Below are 22,327 nucleotides of genomic sequence, written 5' to 3'. Positions count from 1 at the left end.
CTTTTGGAGGAGCAGTTGCCTTAGAAAGTTTATGCATCTCATGTTCTGGATTTAAGGCATCTTTAATCAAGCTCCATAAAGCAAATGTATCAACTGGAACCTTTTCTGGTCCATGTACCTTATAATAAAGTTTTAAATCTTCTCCAACTTTAACCCATTTCTCAAAATCAAGCGTTCCCTCATCTGGAAACCATGGAGAACATTTTTGTACGAATTTCATAAAACGAGCTACTTGTTTAGAGGAGACCTTAACTCCTTTTTGGGAAAGTGTATACTTAATAACTTTCATAAAGAGTCTTCTTTCTTTAGACTCAGTATGGCCCATGACTTCTCAAAATCTTAAGTTCTGAAATTCTCCACCTATCCTCACCCTGTCTTTCTTACAGGGGGGTCTGCAGCACCCTGAGTGGAGTCCTAGCCGTCCCGAGACAACGAGGGGGGATTACCTGTGAGTCCCTGTTCGGGCGCCAAATGCCGGGGTCCAGCCCCGGGGGGGATCCAGGGGTCCCACAGGAAGAGACGGCGTCGGCGAGATCGAGTGAGAGAGCCGAATTCTTTTCTTTCTCTTTATTCTCTAGTTAGCATTTACTGCCAGGCATCTCTGCTCAATGCTAGTATAGCTCCCTTTTTATGCACACACACTGAGTTACAATTACATGGTGTTAATCATTGCTTCTGTTTCACTATGTTTACATGTTTCTGGATAACAGTTAATTTATATCTATAAATTACAAACCAGGTAGCAAATCATTCAAAATACAAAATAACTTGAATAGTGATAACAACATCGGTAAAAGCTTTTAAGGTATTAGTACTAAAAGTTAACTAACTTTACTGCTGTTGTGAGTTAAGGGGCAGAGAGAGATTAGCAGACGAGATTATTAAGGACTAACAATGGACAACCGTTTGCTCAGATAAATGGCTTTGAGTTTAAGCAGTGTCCTACTTTTTCTCACAAGATTCTAAAAGGCTTGCCTATAAAGAAATTGACAGAACATTAAGAATAGCTTTCACCCAAAGGTATACAGAGTGCACTTGCAAGATAGCCTAGTAGCAACATAAGACATTAATTGTTATTACTTCTATGGATTTTTCTACATTTATCTCATTATTAAAGAATTTTTTGAAAGTATGTAAATCTTATGAGAACATCTCATTGAGAAAGCCTAGCAATTGCCTTTAGTCAAAAGACAATTCTCTTAGTAAAACATTCTTTTCTTGCTGACTGCGCTTTCATCCTAGGCCACACAATGGGCCATTTTATTATACCTTACCTAAGATACTATTGTCTAGTCAAATATTACTTATTTATTATATTTAAACACTAGTTAAGTTCTACCTCTATTCTTCTCAGAGTGTATCACTATCTGCAGATCAAATAAGCAAGAAGAAAGGAATGTTTCTTAACTCTATTACATGAAAAGGCTAGGAGGAAAAATGTTGAATTAAGTGAAGGCCGAGAGGTGCTCTGTACACAGCCACTGCCTCCTACCTAGTCACAAGTCACAATCTATTCTTTCTAACATGATTAAGAAGGAATTCTCCTACAAACTTAACCCTTTATGAGGGATATCATAGCCAGCCTCTTATGTCTATGAGCCCAGTTCAAGGGGCTTACAGGCTTTTCTGTGGAACTCACACCCTCTGTCTCATTTCCAAAGAAATTACTACAAATCTACAGGGAAAGTACGGTACTATTATCCCTGTGCCACAAATAATAGCACACACCCAGAAAAAGGGGGGATATAAGGCCAGATTAATTAAAAAAATCAAAGGGGGAAGTATCGTGCCTTTCCTTTTGCAGTGACTTTGTCACCCCACAGCCATTGGTCTTCACTGCAGTGACTTTGTCACCCCGCAGCCATTGGTCTTCTCTGCTGTGACTTTGTCAGCCAGCAGTTGTGGGTCTTCTCCTGCTGTGACCTAGTTAGCCAGCATTAGTGGATCGGCTCCCGACAGATGGAATTCGGAACGAGGGGGTCAAAAGCTTCCTTTTCTAGTGGGGATTCTTTGAACAATGCGCTCAATGCTCTCTTCACTTCAAATCAAATAGAAAATCATCACGTGCGTGACACAGTGCTGGGGTCCCCACGTTTTCTGTTCCTTTGTACTCAACAGGGTGCTTCGGGGACAAACACAGAGAACTCAGCCACCAGTCCAGTCCAATGCCACAAGGGTATCAGCCCACTTCAAAAAGGGGATTTCTATTTTTACATATACATAATTATACATAACTTTAAAACATATACTATACATCACTACATAGTTTTACATAGCTGGCAAGAACGCAGATACAATAATACTCAAAGAAAAGCGGGCGTTCTAGACATGCAGAACCGTTGTCTGGTAGGTACGAAGAGTTCAACTGAGCACAAAGGTAACCACAGTTTCGTGAGACCCCGGCGTTCTGTGATGTTTTGTCCTCCCCACCCCCTACCCCCCATATTCCAATTAGCCTCTGCTTCAAGGTTTGACCTGGAAGTCTTACATGAAGTCTTAATTGAAGTGTATTTCCCAATGGCTCTTAGGCAAGGCCCCTCCCAGGACACCCTGCAAGCTTCCCCTCCAGGGCTGCTGCCCTGCAGGTGGGGGGTCAGCCAGGCATATTGAAGAAGCAGGCTCAGCAGTGAGGAGCCAGGGCCACTGCCCCGCGTTTCTCTGTGTGTGTGCACGCCTGCGTGTTTGTCTTGAGAAGGTGAAAGTGGAATAGATTTGCAACAGGGGTCTCCCCCCCCCTGCCTCTTAACTAATTTGTGTCCAGTGACTCCTCGCAGCTCTAGACAGGAAGTGCTATTTCCTGCGCCGACGATTTAATGCGGTGCAGGGCAAGGCGGCGTTTGAACCCACGGCAGCCCTAATGACTCCTGGGGCAGCAGCGAGAAAGATAAATGATGCTTAATCAGGGGAATGTTTGAATAAGCCAGGGCCTGGATACTCCATGGCAAAAACAACCTGAATTCATTTAAGCCAAGTTAAGAGGGCAATTTTAAAAACACACAGGCTATTTGTTTAGTGTTTCATATTTTTCAAAGTGGCATGTGGCCCCCCTCATTACGCTCTGACAATTCTCCGGAGACAGCCCAGTGTGCTCATGGCAGGTTTGGCATGACTTCCAACTCAGCCGGACCACCTGATTTGCGTCAGGTCACATGGCAGGCCGTGGATGGAGCTTAGGGATATGCTTCAGAGTTTCCAAATTTGCAATATATTGCTTACCTGCTGCTGCTACGTCAAAGGCATCCTGCTCACCTTGTCGGAGCGCACGAAAGGTGTGTGAAGACAGAGCTATAAGCAGACTGTTTACATGAGTACTTGGGGCTTCTCACGGTCAAGGGACATATAAGATCACAAACAACAAATGGACGGGCATATTTAGAAAAATGATTTGGAAAGGAATCTTGAGATATGGACAAAGGCTATTATAGTTCTGAAATAGCAGGGACTTTTATTATGGCTAGTATTTTACTTACAGAGAAGTTCAGTGATTTGTCCTAGGTGAGCGGAGTCTCTAGCAGAACCAGGGTTTGGGTCCAGGCTGCTCCTGAATTTCCATGCGGGGCTCTTTTCGGTACTTTGCTGTCTAATATTTACTTGCTACAAGCCAATGTGCATACTGTATCGTTGGTTTCAATAAAAAGATGGCCTTAGAAGATAAGTCGGGATAAAATGGGCGGTGTCACGTTTTTTAGGAGCTGGGAAAGTCTGCTATAAGACACCCCAGGCTAGCCTATCTTATCTAAAAGATAATTCCACGAATACAGTGTGGCATTATTGGTACTTTAACAAAGTAGGTACCAAAAGAGGCAACCTGGGCCTCGTAATTTAAATATTATATCATGACTACTATAAAGATAATCACGAAAAGGGAGAGATTTCATACAACGTAGATCACCCAACGGCCAGTCTGGTAAGACACTCTGAGATCTGTGGCCATGTCATCATCCCAAGGGGATGGGACACAGAACCCTTTCTCGGGTTAAAATAGCATTCCATAGTTTTTAGCAGGTGAAAATGATCATATTAACATAGTGTGTGTGTGTGTGTGTGTGTGTGTGTGTGTGTGTGTGTGTGTGTAACAGAGAATAAATATCTTTTGCCTTTAATCTCAAAATCTAAGAGCCAAGGCATCTGGTTTTACTGTTGGCTTTGCAACTAGTTTATACCTTGACCCTAGCAATGCTCTGCTTTCTTGTGCGCACACTGCCACCCTCCTAGAGAAGAGAGTCATCCGGGGATACCACAGTACCGCCGTTAGAGGGTTCGTGCTTTTTTTCTCAAGGTCTCTTTCACTGGTCAGCCCCTGACCACTTGTAATGGAAGACGCTAAAACTGGGGATAGCTATTCCCATCAGCCAGAGAACACAGCGAGGAAACCGGACAGAATGGGAGCAAGCTTCACAGTGGGAAGGGCGCGGAGCTCAAGTGAGCGGGTATATAACCACTTACATTATTGATCATCAGGTGCATTATCGTTTTGGGAATCAGGTCTCGGATACATTTGTTGATGATCGACATGTAGGAGTCCACCAGGTTGCGAATGGTCTCCACCTGCCTCTCCAGTTGGGGATCCATGGAGAAGTTTTCTGCTTGGCTGTTCTCATCATTTTCAGTCTAACAGAAAAGAGAGGAAACGTGAATTATGTCTCATCCATTCGAAAGAAAGGAAAACACCAGACGTTATCAGAGGATCGACTTCTGTTTACTGTATTGAGAGTTACAGCACTAGCTGGTAACATCTTTATCACACAGCCATTAATTCTGCAAAGAGATCAGACCCTGCAGTTATTATTCCTCTTGTAGCCTGTCACAACTTGGGGGGGGGGGCAAGCATTCTAATTCTCAATGAATGCTGAGATGAATAACCCTATAAACAGTGCACCTAACAACATCCCTCCAGAGGACAGCCTAACCTTAAGCCATCTGCGGGCTGGCCAAAGCACGGAATCCACACACACGTGCAGATATAAACTTCTGGGAGGGGTCCCCTAGGACCCTGTAGGTTAGAAATAACCTTGGTGTTGTTCCGCAACTCCCAGGCCTGCTCTGAAATGGATCAGCACATGGATCGGCCCAGATTTGAAATGAAATCTCTGAGGCCTGGCCTGGAGCCAGCATAAGAGATATAGAGGAGAATTCATTTTTTCCACGTACTTGCTGGAATCTGTTATGTAAATTCATGCTTCTGTCATCACCACCAAAGGTTGGCTCCGTCGTGAAAGACTCACAATTCTAACTTCCAACTTGTTACTCTTTGAATAAAACAGAGCACGTCTATACGCAAAGAATTTATTTGTGCAACAGGAGAGGAGCATCTGTTTTCTATACGACGGGACTTGAGTTAATTAATTTTGGCTTATCCACCAGAGGCTGGGCTGGAATGGCATCTTCATCATTAAACGCTGACCTATTGGCTTGGCATTGAAATCAATTTAGAACAAATGGTCTCCATTTCAAGTCAGGTTGAACCATCTAAGCCCCAGAACATGATACAAATATTGCTAGTGGTCTGGCTACTTTCTAGCATTTGGAAAGATTTAATTACGAATACCAAAAAAAGAAGAAAAAAAAAAAAAAGGCCGGATTTGGGGGGGGGGGGAGGTGCAGGAAGATAATTTATTGCTTCCAATGTGAACATGAAATACTTCTTGGAAATGTACAGACTTTGATCTGCCTGGCTTTCAATCATCCAATCAGTTCTAGGAAAAGCACTGTGCTAAATGGCTTAAATAGGCTTATAAATGACAAGCTTTTCCTTTGAATCAACGTGCATATGCGAAGGCATATTTGAAGGCCACAAAAATCAACAATAACAGAGAGAGAAATTGGTTCCAATCACTTATATAGGCTTCTCTTGCTCAGAAATAGCCAATGCTTTTTTAAAAATAATATTAAAACAACATGTGCTTACTCTACAATGAACAGCCATTTTCCAGTCCCGAGAGAGTGACCCCAGGCTTCAAGGAAGCCCCAAGGACATTTCTGAGGCACCAAACTGCTACTACAGCAAGGGTGAGATGGGAAGTTACAAAAATGATGGTTATTCCTCTCACCCGTGTTTTTGTTTTTGTTTTTAAATGAATGGTCTCTGGTCCTTGGAAGAATCCAGTCAAGCCTCGTGTAGGTCCTCACTTACTCCATTTTGATGTGAGCACAATTGTATCTGGGACGGATAGGTAAAAAGTGCAGGCCATAAAGTGGTTGAGTAACAGTGGAAAGGTCACCCGCCGCAGTGAGGAAAAAAAAGCACTCATGTTCCCAAACTTCTTTGCAGAAAAACCCTGCAAAGGTGTTCCAACACCGAGCCCCAGTCCTAAGAATTGGAACCTGCGATGAGGTTCGGACGGCACTACATTTGAAGGTGGAAACATGAGGTTCCGATTCAGGCTCTCTCATGCACTGCTTGTGTGGCTACCCTTCTGTTACTTCATGTAACGGAGGCTCAGCTTCCCCATCTTTAAAACGGGCACACGCTTCCCCGGGGACACTTGAGGAAGCTAAAGGAGACAGTGCGTAAGACTGGAGCTCGCCCAGGGCCCTGTGGGTTCGTTTCTCTCTTCTCCTTTCCGAATGTTCACGGGGTGAGAGTTCGAGAGCTGCTTGACTCGCAACACACATTTTGAAAGATCAACGTGAAAAAAATGTGAGCGTAAAACATTTTCAATCCAAGCGATGTAAAGATGGAAAACTGTACGTTTTTTTTTAACGTATGTTTTCTGCAAGTTGGCCCCGCCCTGGGGATTCCGTCTCCCACCTGTGAAGACTTTCCTCTTCCAAAGCCCTGGTCCGCTGCCGCCCTGTGGACCAGCTCCCGATACCGTCAGATCGTCCACCACTCCCCGCTCAGTACCCCCTCTGTGTCTTGGGCTCACTTTTATGGTGTCCTATCCAGCCTAGTTTGATGTTTCCCCCTGGGTCTTGTGGACCTCCCCCTCTCAGCACAGAACCTGATGCACAGGAGGAGGAGGAGAAGCAAGGAATCTGCCACGGGATTTGCCCAAATTGAGGAAACCAGACAGAGCATGGCAGGGTCTGCAGACTCTCTGCTTGTTAGCAAGACGGGAGACCACAGAAACTCTCCAGATTGATGAGTTACGATCCTCTACTACTTGATAATGGTGAGGATGACAAAACGATTATGACATTATATATATAATCTATGTGTGAGAAAAATATGACCTACTGCTTTGTGAGGAAAAGATCTTTTCTATAAAGCAATAGAAATGTCCATAATGGACACAATACAAGACATCTCTCATCTGAAGCAAACCGGAATGTTGCTGCTGTATTTAGCAGTAGGGGGTGATGGCATTTCAGCATCAACACCTGGCCTCTCTCGCATCTGTTTTGTTGTAGGTACTGTGCTAAACACTTTACATGGAAGGTCCACACGGCAACCTCAGGAGGTGGGTACTGTCTTGTCAACCTCTAGAAGAACCTGTTGAGGTTCTGAGAGCCAATTCATTCAATAAATGTAGGACAAATGCAATGCCGAACCGATTTCTATGTTCCCCTTAGGTATAAGAAAAAATTAACAAGTATCACGAAACAGTGCAACATCCATAATATATCAAGTCAGTTTTGCAGATAAAACAATAAACATGCACTGAGTTTCTAGGAAAACAATGTCATTAAAATACAGACATTGGTATCAAAAAAAAAGAGATTGAGCCAAAAGAGAAAAGCAGAATAAACAGCATTTATTAAAAGAACCTCCAGGAATGTGAAACACCAGGAAGATTCCAGCACCACCCACACTTTCATATACACACAACGAATTTCCCCGTTTCGCACTCTTCTGAGCATTTAGCCTTGCTTTGATTTTTGTATACCCAAATATGCAAAACACCTTCACTTTTCACTTTTTGAAATCGGATGCAATTAAGAAAAGTGTATGAGTGAATGGAGAACACAAAACACTTTAAGTCTCTACACTTTAAAAAAAACACCCAAAAACGGTGTTTCAGAATCACCAATGAGACCACTGGGAATCCTCCTTAGCTCTTGGAAATACTAGTCAACACGTAGTCACATACAAGCCTTAACTATCCTGGCAACCACACAGCCGTGATGAGGCATCACAGAATTCAGAGCACAGGTTTCGTCCTTTTCCGACGGTCGACAAGCAAGGAGGGTGACTGCCCCTTCGAATACATCTCAGAGCAACGGGGAAGATGTACCCGGGTGGAATTTTTCTCCTGAGTAACCACAGAAAGCCAATGTTCTCCTTTCCCCCAACCCCGGTTCTAACCGGATTCTCTCTCCTGCTCTTTTCCGCATGTCCACTGGGTAGGACTGTACTTTTTCTTTGTTTAAATTACAGGATTGCAATGGGATTCTTTGCAGTCTAAGCACTGAAGTGACAGCTGTTTATCATTATCCTCATCAAGGGAATGTAAAATAAAAATAGTAATTTGTCTCTGATCTTGGAGGCCAAAAAGAATGGTCTGCAAACATTTAACCTTTTATGAGCAGGTTCATTGAAGCTGTTTACAAAATGTGAATAATATTGTGAAAACCAGCTTTCTTCTGTAAAACACAATGGCGAGGCCTTATTATTGCATTCTCCCCCCCCCCCCCATAGCTTTTGAGGAACCTAATGCAATTCAAACAATCAAAAAAATAACAACTCAGCCCTGTAAATGGGAAATTGTTTATAAAAATTGATAGCCTAACTTTCCCATGAAACTACGCAGCATTCAAAAACAAGCTGTTCTACAAAATTTAAGCTTACATTATAAGCTTTCTCCTTCAGACTTCGGGCTTTAAGAGGTGAGAGAATGAAATAGTCAAGTGAGAAGTAATTTCCACCAAACATAAAGCCCTCCTCACTGAAGCTCTAGGCTGGGCCAGGGTGTGTAGTTTTCACCAGCTTTGTTTGCTCACTTTCGTTACATCTCTTATTTAATTACGTCATAGGCTTCTTTCAGGATCACTGAAACCATCTAATATAATAGGGCTGGCGACTGCAAATCTTTAAAAGTGGAACAACAGAAATCCCGAGTCCCCTGGCCCTGTAAACAGACACACTGTAGAGCTAATGGGGGCTTGCGGTGTCTTTTCTCACCAATGGGCAGCGCTGGACGATCGTCTACAGACCGAGTGACTTTGATGGTAGCCAGCAATCCCCCGCTTTAGCATCTTATTACTGCGATGCCATTTTCCACTGCCTTCAACAAAGAGTAAAAACGTTGTTTAACTTTCTCGTGGCGAATCAGGTCCTCACTGTGAAAACACACTGTTAACCATGGCGATGTAGCTCTGACTTCTCCAGCCTCCTCGTTACAGAACGTTTTCACTGACAGCCCTTCTCCACTCTCGACTCTGATGTCAGTGGCCAGAAAGGCCAGCAACCAAGCTTGCACACACAAAAAAAATCATGGGAGAAACACACTCCAGAAAGACTTGGAGGGTAGTCTAGGCTGTCGTCTGGAGCACTGTGACAGGCATTTCATCCACTGAAGCAGTCGGTATTTATTAGTGTCTCAGGGTGGACTGTAAGAGATAACAAGGAGCCTGACCAGGTGGTGGCGCAGTGGATCGAGCGTTGGACTGGGATGCGGAGGACCCAGGTTCAAAACCCTGAGGTTACCAGCTTGAGCGCGAGCTCATCTGGTTTGAGCAAGGCTCACCAGCTTGGGCCCAAGGTCTCTGGCTCGAGCAAGGGATCACTTGCTCTGCTGTAGCCCCCGGTCAAGGCACATATGAGAAAGCAATCGATGAACAACTAGGGTGCCGCAATGAAGAATTGATGCTTCTCATCTCTTTCCCTTCCTGTTTGTCTGTCCCTCTCTCTGACTCTCTCTCTCAGTCTCTCTCTCTCTCTCTCTCTCATACACACACACACACACACACACACACACACACACACACACACACACACACACGGTAACAAGGAAATCCTAGCACTCAGGCCTGGCTGGTGAGCTTGTCCTCTGCCCGGGAGCACATCATGATGAGCTTGGGCACGTGGGGCTCAGGGGGCAGTCTTTATGGACGGTCGCGCTGGAGCGGGGACAGACTCCGGAGACTGGGACCTAGGGAACATGCTCACTATTCCATCCCTAGTGCTTAGTGCAGTGCCCCACACAGAGGAGGGGCTTCACGCACACTGTGGGATGGATGAAGGAAGAACCAAACCAGGCTGTGTCCTGAGGGTCTGGGTTTGTAGTCAGAAGCAACTGGACAGGCTGCACTCCAGATACCTGGGGTGTTGCTATTTGTACGATCTCCCCGATGTCTAGAAGTGAGTTCTCCCTGGGGGCCTCTCCTTGGCCTGGGCAGGACAAATACCTCTTTGCATGCAGACTGTATTTCAATTGCTATAAAGATCTTGACACTGTCTGAGGAGGTCTACAGATATGAGCTGAGATTGTAGTTGTGATGCGGGAGTAAGGGCAGCATCTGCAGGCACCTCCAATTCACAAGAAACACCCGTAATACAGGAGGAGAGCTCGAGCCTCGTCCGATCCAGGTTAGCCAGCGGGCGACCACTGAGCTAGTTAGTGGGCAGGCCCAACTCCGTCTGCTGGTGTCATCTGCGTTTCTACTCTTCCTTGACTCTGTTCCTTTCCCTGTTACAACCTTTTTATTCTTCCTAGAGCTTTTAGTCTCTTTTTGTATCTAAATAACATCATGGTCAACATTTCAAGACTATGCAAGATTAATGTGAAATTAGACAGCTATTTAAAAAAAAAAAAGCCTTCAGGATTTTAAAGATACTACCTTGATTGATTGAAAAGAACAACAACATACATATCTTAATTCTGATGTAGCTCTTTTTTTTTTTTTTTTAAACTCTCCTTCAGCCCAATGACTGCCTACCAGAACATATTTCTGGAAGGTGCCAGTGTTTGTCCATGACTGTAGTAAAAAACTTGGGTGATAACAAGGAATAAGGAAGATATGGAGGAATAAAGGATGGGAGGACTTTCCTCATATCACTGACAGTCATTACATTTACATTTAAGTTGCATTGAAACAATTGCTTTTGCCTTGGCCGGTTGGCTCAGTGGTAGAGCATCGGCCTGGCGTGTGGGAGTCCTGGGTTCGATTCCGGCCAGGGCACACAGGAGAAGCACCCATCTGCTTCTCCACCCCTCCCCCTCTCCTTCCTCTCTGTCTCTCTCTTCCCCTCCCGCAGCCGAGGCTCCATCGGGAGCAAAAGGTTGGCCCGGGCACTGAGGATGGCTCCATGGCCTCTGCCTCAGGCGCTAGAATGCCTCTGGCTGCAGCAGAGCATCGCACCCTGGTGGGCATGCCGGGTGGATCCCGGTCGGGCGCACGCGGGAGTCTGTCTGACTGCCTCCCCATTTCCAACTTCGGAAAAATACAAAAAGAAAAAAAAAAAAAGAAACAATTGCTTTTATCTACAACTATAAAAAAAATATGTGAGCATGAGGATTCTTGGAGGAATCTGAAAACTTATGTACTATATCTTGAGGTCCTCCCGGAAGTTACAGTGATTCCAAGCTAACTTTTAACCTATTGAAAGGCCTGTATTACTTTATATAACAGGTAAGTTCAAGAATATAAAAGATCCATGTCAAATATTTTAAACACATTATTGAATATTGCTATTTAAGCAATCTTACTGCAAACTTTTCTAAAATCATGAATATTTATTTTGGGAAAATTTCAATCATTATATACTGGGTTTGCTTACCACAAAATAACTTTTCATCCAAATAATTTTCTAAACAGAATAATTTAAATAGTTTCTTTAAAAATAACCATCATTTTTGGTTTCAGATAATATTAGTAATTTTGAAAGGGCCAAAATTATTTTTCAATTATCGTCTATTGGGGGAAATATCTGTGTTTGTTTAAAATTTAACATTTGTTATAAAAAAAAAAAACCCTTTCCTTAAAAAAACAAATGAAATTAGAATCAACTGATACAAATTTCTTTTTTATTAAAAAAAAAAAAAAAAAAAGCACAGCATTTCTTTGGAAGGGCAAAACAGAAACCCGAAGATTTCCAAAGAGAGAAACCTCCAAAAAATGGGAACAGCCCATAATAAGGGCAAACAGAGAACCAACCCGTGATGGTTGATTTTATGTGATAGCTAGGCTTTCCCCAGGTATTTGGTACAAACATTACTCTGGTGTTACTGTGAGAGTATATTTGGATAAGAGTAACATTTTTATTGGTGGCCACTGAGTAACAGACTGTCTTCCATCAGGTGGGGGGTAGGGGGCGGGGGGCCGTGTCCAATCAGTTGATGGCAGGAACAGAACAGAAAGACTGGCTTTCCCCCAGTAAGGCAGACTTCTCAAGCAGGCTGCCTTCATATTTCTGGAACATTGGCTCTTTGTGATTCTACAGCAAACTGCCTTTGGACTTGAACTAGATCACTGACTCCCATCCTACAGATTTTGGAATCTCTAGCCTTGATAACTATGTGAGCCAATTCTATATAAAAATCTCTCCCTCTCTCTGAGAAGTTACGCGGGCCCCACACCGGTGAATTACTCTTACTTCACAGTGTCCTCCGGGGAAGGAGAGATGAGCCAGAAACAACCCACCCTCATCCCCTCTGCTCTGTCCCCAGATCACGTGCCCCCCCTCTGTCGGCAGACCGGGTACCAACGGCCAAGCTCACAAGAGTTATCTGTGCCTTGGTCATTCTATGTTTATGATCTAAAAATGGATAACTGTGGGAATTTTAAATGATTACATCCACCATCCTATTTGTTTAGCGGATATTCTTAAAGTTCATCCATTTTAGGTCTATGCAATAAAAAAGACCCTTTAAAAAAAGAAAAGATTCAAAGATGGACAAAGAGAATGAAGATTATACAACAAATTCTGTCAGTTGTTCCGTTCTTCAAAAGTATGTGCATGGGTGAGTCTAGATGCCTTATCGAAAAGTTAATCAAGTCCTGGAGAAAGCAGGGGCAACACAATTCAAGTCTTATGAAAACATCATGGGAGGTCACAATAGGTAAACTGCATAATAAAATGACAGCGTAGGAATGCAGGAACCTTAACCTATTTCTTCCTTATATAAGTAGATAATCCTTAAAGTTCCAGTGTAGATACAACATCACTTGCTTTATATGCCAAAACTTCTTAGTGCAAAATAGAAGAATGCAATGGGTTTAGAAGCTGCAATGGTAGAACTCTGTGGGTAGAATCATTACTTCTCTCAGGAGTGAAGGGGAAAAAAAAGATGGAGCCTTTAAAGAAGCAACTCCAGTGAAAGGTTTTCAATTTCTCCAAGATCCACTAACACAAGCTGATCAAACTGCCATCAGATTCAACTGCAGAATTCCCCAAAGGTCTCAGCTATCTTTTCAGCCATATGCACAGGTGAATGAGTGAGGACACCTTTGTCTGACACCGCAGGGCCCAGTGGCCTTACCAGGCTGTTCCAGAAAATTTGGGTGCAATCTGCCAGGCTGAGTTGTCACAAATGTCATTTCCAAGATTCAAAGCTTGAGCACAGCCAGGGTGCTGCTGGACCACGTGTGTCCGAGCCACACACGGGACAGCAGGGATGTGGCCCTAACTGGAAAGTTACTCCCAAAGCTGCCAGATCAGAACTGCTGTCTTTGTAAATACACCCAATTAAGAAAGGAAATACCATGTAAATAAAGGAGCCTACCTCAATCCAGTCAAACTTTAGGCAAAAAGAAAAGGAAAGAAAAAGGAAAGGGAAAGAAGATAGGATGATAGGAAGGAAGGAAGGATGGAAGAAGGAAGAGAGGAAAGAAGAAGGAAAGAGGGAAGGAAGAAAGCAAGTTGGAAGGAAGGAAGGAAGGAAGGAAGGAAGGAAGGAAGGAAGGAAGGAAGGAGGGAGGGAGGGAAAGAGGGAGGGAGGGAGAGAGGAAGGGAAAGAAGGAAGGGAGGGAGGGAGGAAGGAATTCATGAAGATGACAAAGATCAAATATACTGAAGATGCTGAAACTGCTGATGTTGAAAGTATTATAAGACTGACTGGACGAAGCTCTATCTGGCAGAAGCAATAACTACAGTTTATCTCTGTTGTTCTTTCTCTCCGTTCTCACTTAACAATGAGGATGACGTCACTAATAGAAAACAAAGCCTTCTTGGCTTCCCCTCAATCCTGATGTTTGTTTCGGCTATCAAATTTTGTCTACCTCTCATGAAGTGGTATAAACTAAAGGAGGTAAGATTGCTTAAAGGCCAGCAACTTATAACTTTCTAACAATAACAATTAAAATTATTCTAAGATAAATTTAACTAGAGGTGCAATGGTTGCTAGGACAAATCCTGTGTCACTTATAATCTGCACACATGAGATCATACTGGGACGCTGTTAATAAAATTTGTAAATGACTTAGGTTTTGGAGAAAGAGTTGGTATGATTGCTTAAAAACTTTCTTGCCTTAGGCTGTTCTTAGAGCGGTTTAGGAGTGGAAATCAGACAACGACCACTAACAAAAATTGATGGGTTTAGAATTCCAAATAATGATTTTTATGACCAGATTAAGGTATTCTTCTGTAGACTAAAACGGTCACGTCAGACAACTGTAAGTATCATGAAGAAAACGTATTCTGCACGTATTCACAACTTTTCCCAATTTCTCTTTTTCTTAACCATGGCTTCGAAATTCCTCGAAATATTAATATTAGGGAGTACCATGATGTTCTCCCTGCCCATGGTGCCTGTTTACTCCATCCATATAAACTCTTTTATATTAAAATAGATGTCATGATTTCCGAATTAAAGAGCAAAGCCTCTTTAAAAGTCTCATCACAAAATTGCATACAACACTGGCGGCCAAGTGAATCAAAAAGAGATGTGACAATATTATCCAGCGAATTCAATACAATTTCTAGCAATATTCTGCAATCACTTATAAAATATCTGGGAGTATGCATATGATAGAAAGGGCATACTGATTTTCAGAAGGCTCAGAGCTGCACCCAAATGCCTCAAGGTAGCATGTCAAAATCATATCAAGGGAGTATGTGTTATTAAAATTAAAAAGAAGTTAAAATAAATGAAACAATTATAGATGGCAATTCCTACTATTGCTACAGGACTCCTATCTGATTTAATTACAATTTCCACACTACTATAAATCACATCTTCTGCTAAGTCTATAGGAGAATTTCCAAGTCAAGGAAAACAGCTGGACCCACGTACCTCTGCAGCATCCCTCAAATACAAATAAGAATAAAAATCTCCTGACTCAAAAGGATTACCCCATGTGCCCAACCCATTCCCATCTGAGGCAGTGGTCCCCAACCTTTTTTTGGGCCACGGACCGGTTTAATGTCAGAAAATATTTTCACGGACGGGCCTTTAGGGTGGGACGGATAAATGCACAAAATAAAATTATGCGACTGACATAAAAACTGTGGTATTTTTAAAGCTGATATTTTTTTTATTTATTTATTCATTTTAGAGAAGAGAGAGAGAGAGAGAAGGGGGGGAGGAGCAGGAAGCATCAACTCCCATATATGCCTTGACCAGGCAGGCCCAGGGTTTTGAACCGGCAACCTCAGCATTCCAGGTCGACGCATTATCCACTGCGCCACCACAGGTCAGGTAAAACTGTGGTATTTTTAAATATAATTGTCGAACTTATGAGACAAGTGTCAAGAGTGAGTTTTTGATGGATGTAACAGAGGGAATCTGGTCATTTAAAAAAAATAAAACATCGTTCAGACTTAAATATAAATAAAATGGAAATAATGTAAGTTATTTTTCTTCCTCTGCGGACCGGTACCAAATGGCCCATAGACCGGTACCGGTCCGCTGCCTGGGGGTTGGGGACCACTGGTCTGAGGGACCTGTTGGAGTAGCAATGCAGAGTCGCAGCTATGGAATCAGACACCTGTATTTATATTTTGGCTCTGTCAATCATTAGCTTGGTGACTTTGGAAAATGAAAGTCAACATTGCCCCAGCCTCTCTCAGGCTTCATTTTTGTGCTGTCACGGGGGGCAATATTAATTAGCCCCTTAGACATTCCATGGGGCAAATGAGAGACCAGACGGGCACTTCGCACCACGCCTTCCAGGTAGCGAGGGCTCCGTCGAAGCGAACCATTTTGATCACTTGACTTAAACGACATCGGTGAGTCCACTGATGTCCGAGTGCACAGCACTGGAGATAAGGGCATCGGGCCACTTCGCTGGCCTGGCCTCAGTGTCCTCCCAAGAAAGAGGTGGTGGGCAGGCCCAGAAGGAAAGTGGCGGGCTGCGTGAAGGAAGATGACCTTTGGACAAGGTGCCGGACTCATCAACAAAGAGGCGAGGAAGAGGGGGCGGAGGTTCGTTAAGTGTTGGGTGGCAGACAGATTTTCACCCCAAGTTTCGGAAGGACAGAGATGGCAGATGGCATGTAGCCCCAGCGTGCTGACTGGTGCGGGGTGTCACCGTCATCTCTAGGAAACACGTACCGTGGGCGGGTGGGGACACTACAGATCGACACCTGGGACAACACAGATGACGAGCAGGGCGTTTGGGAAAAGGATAGCACCTCACACAGCCTGGCAGGCCCGGCTCTCCGCGTGCTGCTGAGAACGGGCAGCCATGAGTGTGAAGAACACGGGTGCCCGGCTCCACCCGCAGGGACTGGTCTGGAATGAGGCTGGCGCGGCTGTCTTTTTTAAAGTGTCCTGGGTGGAGGCATCTGGCCCTGGGCAAAGGCAGGTCAGAGGAGGGGTCAGGGGACCGCTGGCTCTGCTGAGGAGGGAGTGCAGGCTGGAGAGGGAATGCTGCTTAGGGGCTCAGGCCTGCCAGCCCCCAGGGAAGAGAAGGCCCGACTTGACATAGGAGAAAAGTATCGCTGTTCTGAGATCCAAGTGTGATCCCAGCTATTTTCCACTGGGCAGACGTCACCGTTCCCTGACTGACGGTTATAACTGGCGCTGGGGTGGGCAGATGGTTGAATGGTAAATGCAAAAGTTGCAAAGTTCCCTTCCAGTCTTCATTTCAAAAAGTTGCCTGTCCCAGGAGGGGCTGGAAGGGTCACCCTCTCTGGGCCTTAGGGGGCTGAAGAAAAGCCATCGCCGAGGGAGGACTCAGGGCAGGAGATCCTAGGTCAGCCCTCCAGACTGGTCCCCGGAGACCTCCTCTGGGAGGGTCTGGGGCAGCCCTCTGACCTCCATTGTAAAAGCCAGGCGTGGCCCCGGTGCTCTTAGTGGCCATTTATGGATCTCATTCATAAATCGGGCTAAGTAAGAGGTTTCTGAGTTCATTTACATTTCCTGCAGTACCACCTTCTGGGACTAATGAGTTCCTTAAGTTTATAACCTGCTGTGTGAAGTCGGTTTCCTTCCCATCGCCCTAAACTTACTTCACTCTTGTTTGAAAGAGTGCCCTCCTTGTCTGAAAAGAAAAAGCAAACAAGATTATAAATCGGGGACAGGTTGGCTGGAGAAAGCCGGGCAGAAAACGAGCGGGGTGTTCCCGGAACCGCAGACCGCCTTCACGCCGCAGCGCAGTTTTAAAGAGGCAAACATGGCTGGAATGCGTGACCGTGACCCAGGGAGCTGATTGCCGCGCACAATGGCCCCATTGTTCTGGGCGGTGCCAGACCCTACCCGCGGCCCTGCATCCTGTGTGGGGCTCCTCCGCCCCAGCGAAAGGGGGAAGCTTGCATGTCGGGCAGCTATCAGTAAAACAGATTAAAACACGGGGGTGGGGGGTCCGGAAGAAAAAAAAAATGAAATGAATTAGGATCTTTCAGGGGAGAGAGAAGAAAAGTCATTCTACACAAAAGTATCTAGGATGCTACTATGTATCAGGTGGCAAAGTGTTGTTTCCCTCTGTGGGGTTAAAACACAAAGAGAAGGAGTCCATGTTTTAAGAAGAAACTCCCTGTCACTGGCGCTTATATATCTGTAAGATTGAGAAACTATGTCGTTGATCTTTTTAATTAATTGATGAGAGGGAGAGACAGAGACACAGAGAGAGAGAGAGAGAGAGAGAGAGAGAGAGAGAGAAAGAGAGAGAGAGAGAAGCATCAACTCGCTGTTCCACTTAGTTGTTCCATTTAGTTGTGCACTCACTGGCTGCTTCTGAAACTGTGCTCTGACTGGGGATCGAACCCACGACCTCAAGTGTGCCGCGACAACATTCTATCCACTGAGCCACCCTACCAGGACCCAATTTATTTATTTATATATTTTTGAAAGCTCCTATTTCCCAAATAATCTGGGGCTCACCTCACCTCTGGACCTGCCTCAGGGTGCAAAGTCCACACGAGAGTGGCCCGAGCTACTCGCTCAGAGAGGTGTGGGAAAGGTACGACACAGACTAGGACACCAGCGGCTTGGCAAAGGGGGGAACCTGTGCGGCGAAACGGTGGATACGTGTAATGTTTAAAACTATGAAGAAACAAAAAATATTTCAGAGGTGTATTAACCATAGGGGCTGAAGAACAGACCAAAACGACGGCTGCATTTCTTTTTATTTCCCCCTCCAAGGTCTGAGCACAGAGTCGATTATAGGGAAAGTCTTGTGTTTTAATGGAAAATAGGGCAAAGGTGATGTGTAACAGGAACCCAGTCATGTGGAGCTTGCAGAAGGCAGGTTAGGCCCATAAAACTGCTCATTAAAATGCTCTGTTCTGAAGCAAAAGCAAATAAATGAGCTCAAGGAAAAGCGCCCCAGAAATCGACTAGAAATATTTCCATGAGAGACTGTGAAAATAGTCCTCCCTGGCCATAAGAAATGTTCAGTTATTGCTTATACAAATAGCCACACTTAAAAAACTTTTAAATACCTTCCCTGCAATGCTGGTTTTGACCTTCTGCCAAGAGCTACTTAATGTTATTCCCCCCCCCCCCCCAATTTTTCTGAATAGACCATATGGTGAGCGAGAAATAAAAAGGCACACACACCAGGAGTTTTTAAAACAGCATGAGCAGAATGGCTTTGTTATGAACCCCACCCCCACCCCCAATTTCGGTTGCCATGTAGCACCTTTACAAGCTTGATACTCGTTTAAAACCCTAATTCCCAACTTATAGATGCGAAGCCCAGAATTTCTCAAAGATTTACACTTCACTCTCTCCTAGCACAGAAAATGTAGGTTGAGGGGTTTAAAATTAAATATAGTAACTGGCCGGCAGGCAAAGCCATGGAGTTGGAGTGGCCAGCGAGGGGGCAGCCCGCCCCCAGGCACTGGAAGCAGACAGCGCTTACACAAGGCCTGGCTGGTCTACGGGGCCTCCGTCCAAAGTCAACAGCACGAGCCAGCAGGCCCATCAGCTACAAGAAAGCTGAACAACTTGAAGCTGATTTTGAGTGTGTGTGTGTGTGTGTGTGTGTGTGTGTGTGTGTGTGTCCAGACGCCCACCTGACTTTTAGTGTAAATTCAGTGATGCCCCAGTCTCTGCTTGAGTCACCAGGGACTGAATGACCCGAGGAGAGCAGGCTCACGGAACCCAGGATGTCCTCGTGCCCGAGGCATGTGGCTTGCATTCTCACTCGCCTGCTCTATCTGTGGGTCTTCCTCGGGCCATTTCCATAGCCTGTGGGGTCCAGAAGGGAGTCAAGAAGAGCCCGGAAATCTTACAACTGTTGTGTTTTTTTTAACTGGAAGGAATGGCCAAGGGCCATACACTCTTTTCACTTTAATTTATCTCACAAACGTTGTCTGGGGCCCGCCTGCGGAAAGCCATGCATCCCACGGAGAGGGGCCCCCCTCTCCAACGCAGGGGCTGGGTCGCAACAGGCTTCCTGGCAGCGTTTGCTGGGCTTCCGAGTCAGGGAAGGGAGCCCATGGAGAGTCTCGCAGAGATTCGGCTCAACTAAAAACACCCAGAGCCCCCGCACAGCTGAACCAACTCTTGCACCCTGTGAGATAGCTTAGAGACGTTTGATAAACACATCCTGGCCGCGAAGGCTTCTCTCTGGAGTGTTAGCTATGAAAAGGGGGTTTCCTGATTCACCCAGCTCCAGCCAAAATCATCCGCTGGTCTTTTCCCACTGGCCTCTAACCCACCCTGTTCTGGGATAATGCTTTCTTTTGCGTTAAGAGTTTGAAAATTATTCTTTCCACAGTGGTCGTTTACATTTTTACCTAATGTATGAGTCTCTCTCCCTTCCTCCTCTCTCTCTCACACACACATTCTTGTGCAAGTTAGCAAGATTTAAAGCCTCTCATTTTTTATTCTTGAAGCCCCAAAAGGGAAACTGTTATTCGTGTGCCAAGGAATACAGCCATCCATTATTTTTTCTTTCTTTCTTTTTTTCCCCTTGTATATCCTCCCAATAGGATTAAAGGCGGTCTGGGATGTGGAGCGCGGAGGTAGAGGAAGAGAGAGGGGTGGAACGGAGAACAAGATGGCATTTTAATAGCCTCCGCAGTGCAGATTCCACACAGTGGGGGCCTTGTGCTGCAGACTCCGGCCTTCTCCCAGAGCCTTGAGTGCGGCCCCCTCCCCCGCAGCCCACACCCAGCTCCAGGTCTTACCTGGAGCTGAGGGCACTGATCAATAGCCTTACCGAAAAGCATGGGGAAGCCGGGGGAAGCGATCCTACTAACTCTGTCTTTGGTGTGTGTTTTTTTAATCTTCTTCTTTTTTTCTTTAAATTTTATCTTGAAATAATTCCAGTCATGTAAAAAGGCTGCAACAGGAATACAGGGAATTTCTGTATACCACTCCCACCCCCACCCCCGCCCCAGCCACAGCTTCTTTAAATGTTAACATCCTGTAAAACCATACAACACGGTCAGTCCGAACAGCCGAAAGGGTTCTGACCAGTTATCTCACAGTGTTTCTCAGTGTGCGCTTATATGATGTCTCTCCATTATGCAGTTCAGATTGTGCTCTTTTTTTGGTGGGGGAGAGAGATGTCAAGAATGCCACATTAATGATGTGTCCTTCTCTGGGCATTACATTGGGAGACAGGTGAGGCCAGTCTGTCCTGTTGCTAGTGATGGGAACTTTGATCACTGGGTTTAAGATGGTGTCTGCTGGGTTTCTGCATGCTAAATAAAGTACTTTTTCTCCTTTGAAATTAATATTCATCTTTTTGGGTGAAATTTGGAGGAAATATCCTGTTTCTCACCACACTTTTTCATCTGTTGATGTTTGCATCTGTAGATGACTGGATAGAGAAACAATCATTCGGTGGTGTTTTGCAAATGGTGATTTTTCTACTTCTATCTTTTCTTCTGTTTACATGTACGAATTAAAATCATACGGTAAGGAAGAGCTTGTTCTTCTTCATTTGATTATCTCTTCGTTTATTTGTTTACATAAGTGGTCACATAATTCAATGCATAATAAGCTGTTTAGTATTTGTGGCAAATAACACTCACTGTTCACATAACTTTTAAGTACCAGACATTATTATGATTGTTGCTTTCATGTTGGCTTAGAGTTAACTGAATGTGGACCTATTTCTTTGCCCACATTTTTTTTTCTGAATTATTTCCCTTTTCCAAAATTAGCTCTTTAAGAAGTTCCTTTTGTGTGCATCTATTGGTGGTAAACTCTGTCTTTGTTGTTTGAAATGTCTCTATTCTGCCCTCACTTTACAATCACACTTTAATTAGGTCACACAGTTCTAGGTTAACAGCGTTCCTCTCCGTAGTTGGACGGCCATTCCATTATTTCCAGTTTCTACTGTTGCTCTTCAGAAGAAATCTTAGTACTTGTTCCTTAGGAGTTGATATCTCCTTTTTCTCTGGATACTTTGAAGACTGTCCTTTTGTCTTTGGTGTTCTGCACTTTCATTACACATGATCTGTGATGCTTCTGGATCTTAGAATTCATGACCTATATCAATTCTGGAAATAATGTTAGTCATTTTCCCATTCTTTCTAGAGTGATGATTAAACATATGTCAGGTTTCTTTATGTTGTCCTGTGTGTCTCATATACATTTCTTATCTCTCTGCCTCTCTCTCTGCGGCATTCTGGGAATTTATTCAGTTATGTGTCCAGCCGTGTGTAGGAACTGGTTTGTACCAGACACAAGAAACACCAGTGCATGTCTCTTCCCAATTCCATGCTCACTGCCATCCCATTGGGAGTTTAAAGTTGGCTATGGCAGCAGCAGTAGGCACACCATGGCAATGGGCAAATGTCTGGATAACAGGGCTTTTCCACCGCCTAGTGAGCTAGTTATTAATCATTTATCAGCACACTGCTATATACAACCTATTTCTACTTAGTCTCTGTTTGGTTTCTAATCTACTCCTTAAATTCTAATTTCAATAACTGGGTTCTTCATTTCTAAAAATTCTCTGGTTCTTTAAAAAATATGCATTTTCTTTTCTTTTTTTTTTTAAAGGTGTTTCTCAAGTTTGTGACTTCTTCTTTTATTTCTTTAAACATTTTAAACATCATCCAAAATCTTTTCTACTGTTTCTTATTCTCCTGACTCACTCA

The 22,327-nt window shown here is 44.3% G+C and overlaps 1 protein-coding gene across 4 annotated transcripts in view; it reads right to left on the bottom strand.

Annotated features, from left to right (window-relative positions):
* The window catches only part of DNM3 (dynamin 3), a 457,675-nt gene that overhangs the window by 42,373 nt on the left and 392,975 nt on the right, over positions 1–22,327 (bottom strand). For all 4 annotated transcript variants that reach the window (XM_066371511.1, XM_066371509.1, XM_066371510.1 and 1 more), the window contains one exon: positions 4,447–4,611. In XM_066371511.1, the coding sequence (XP_066227608.1) occupies positions 4,447–4,611 (165 nt within the window). The remainder of the gene's footprint in view (positions 1–4,446; positions 4,612–22,327) is intronic.

The sequence above is a fragment of the Saccopteryx leptura genome, chromosome 2 (assembly GCF_036850995.1).
Source record: "Saccopteryx leptura isolate mSacLep1 chromosome 2, mSacLep1_pri_phased_curated, whole genome shotgun sequence".
Classification (NCBI taxonomy): domain Eukaryota; kingdom Metazoa; phylum Chordata; class Mammalia; order Chiroptera; family Emballonuridae; genus Saccopteryx; species Saccopteryx leptura.
This window is presented reverse-complemented; position numbering and strand designations above follow the sequence as displayed.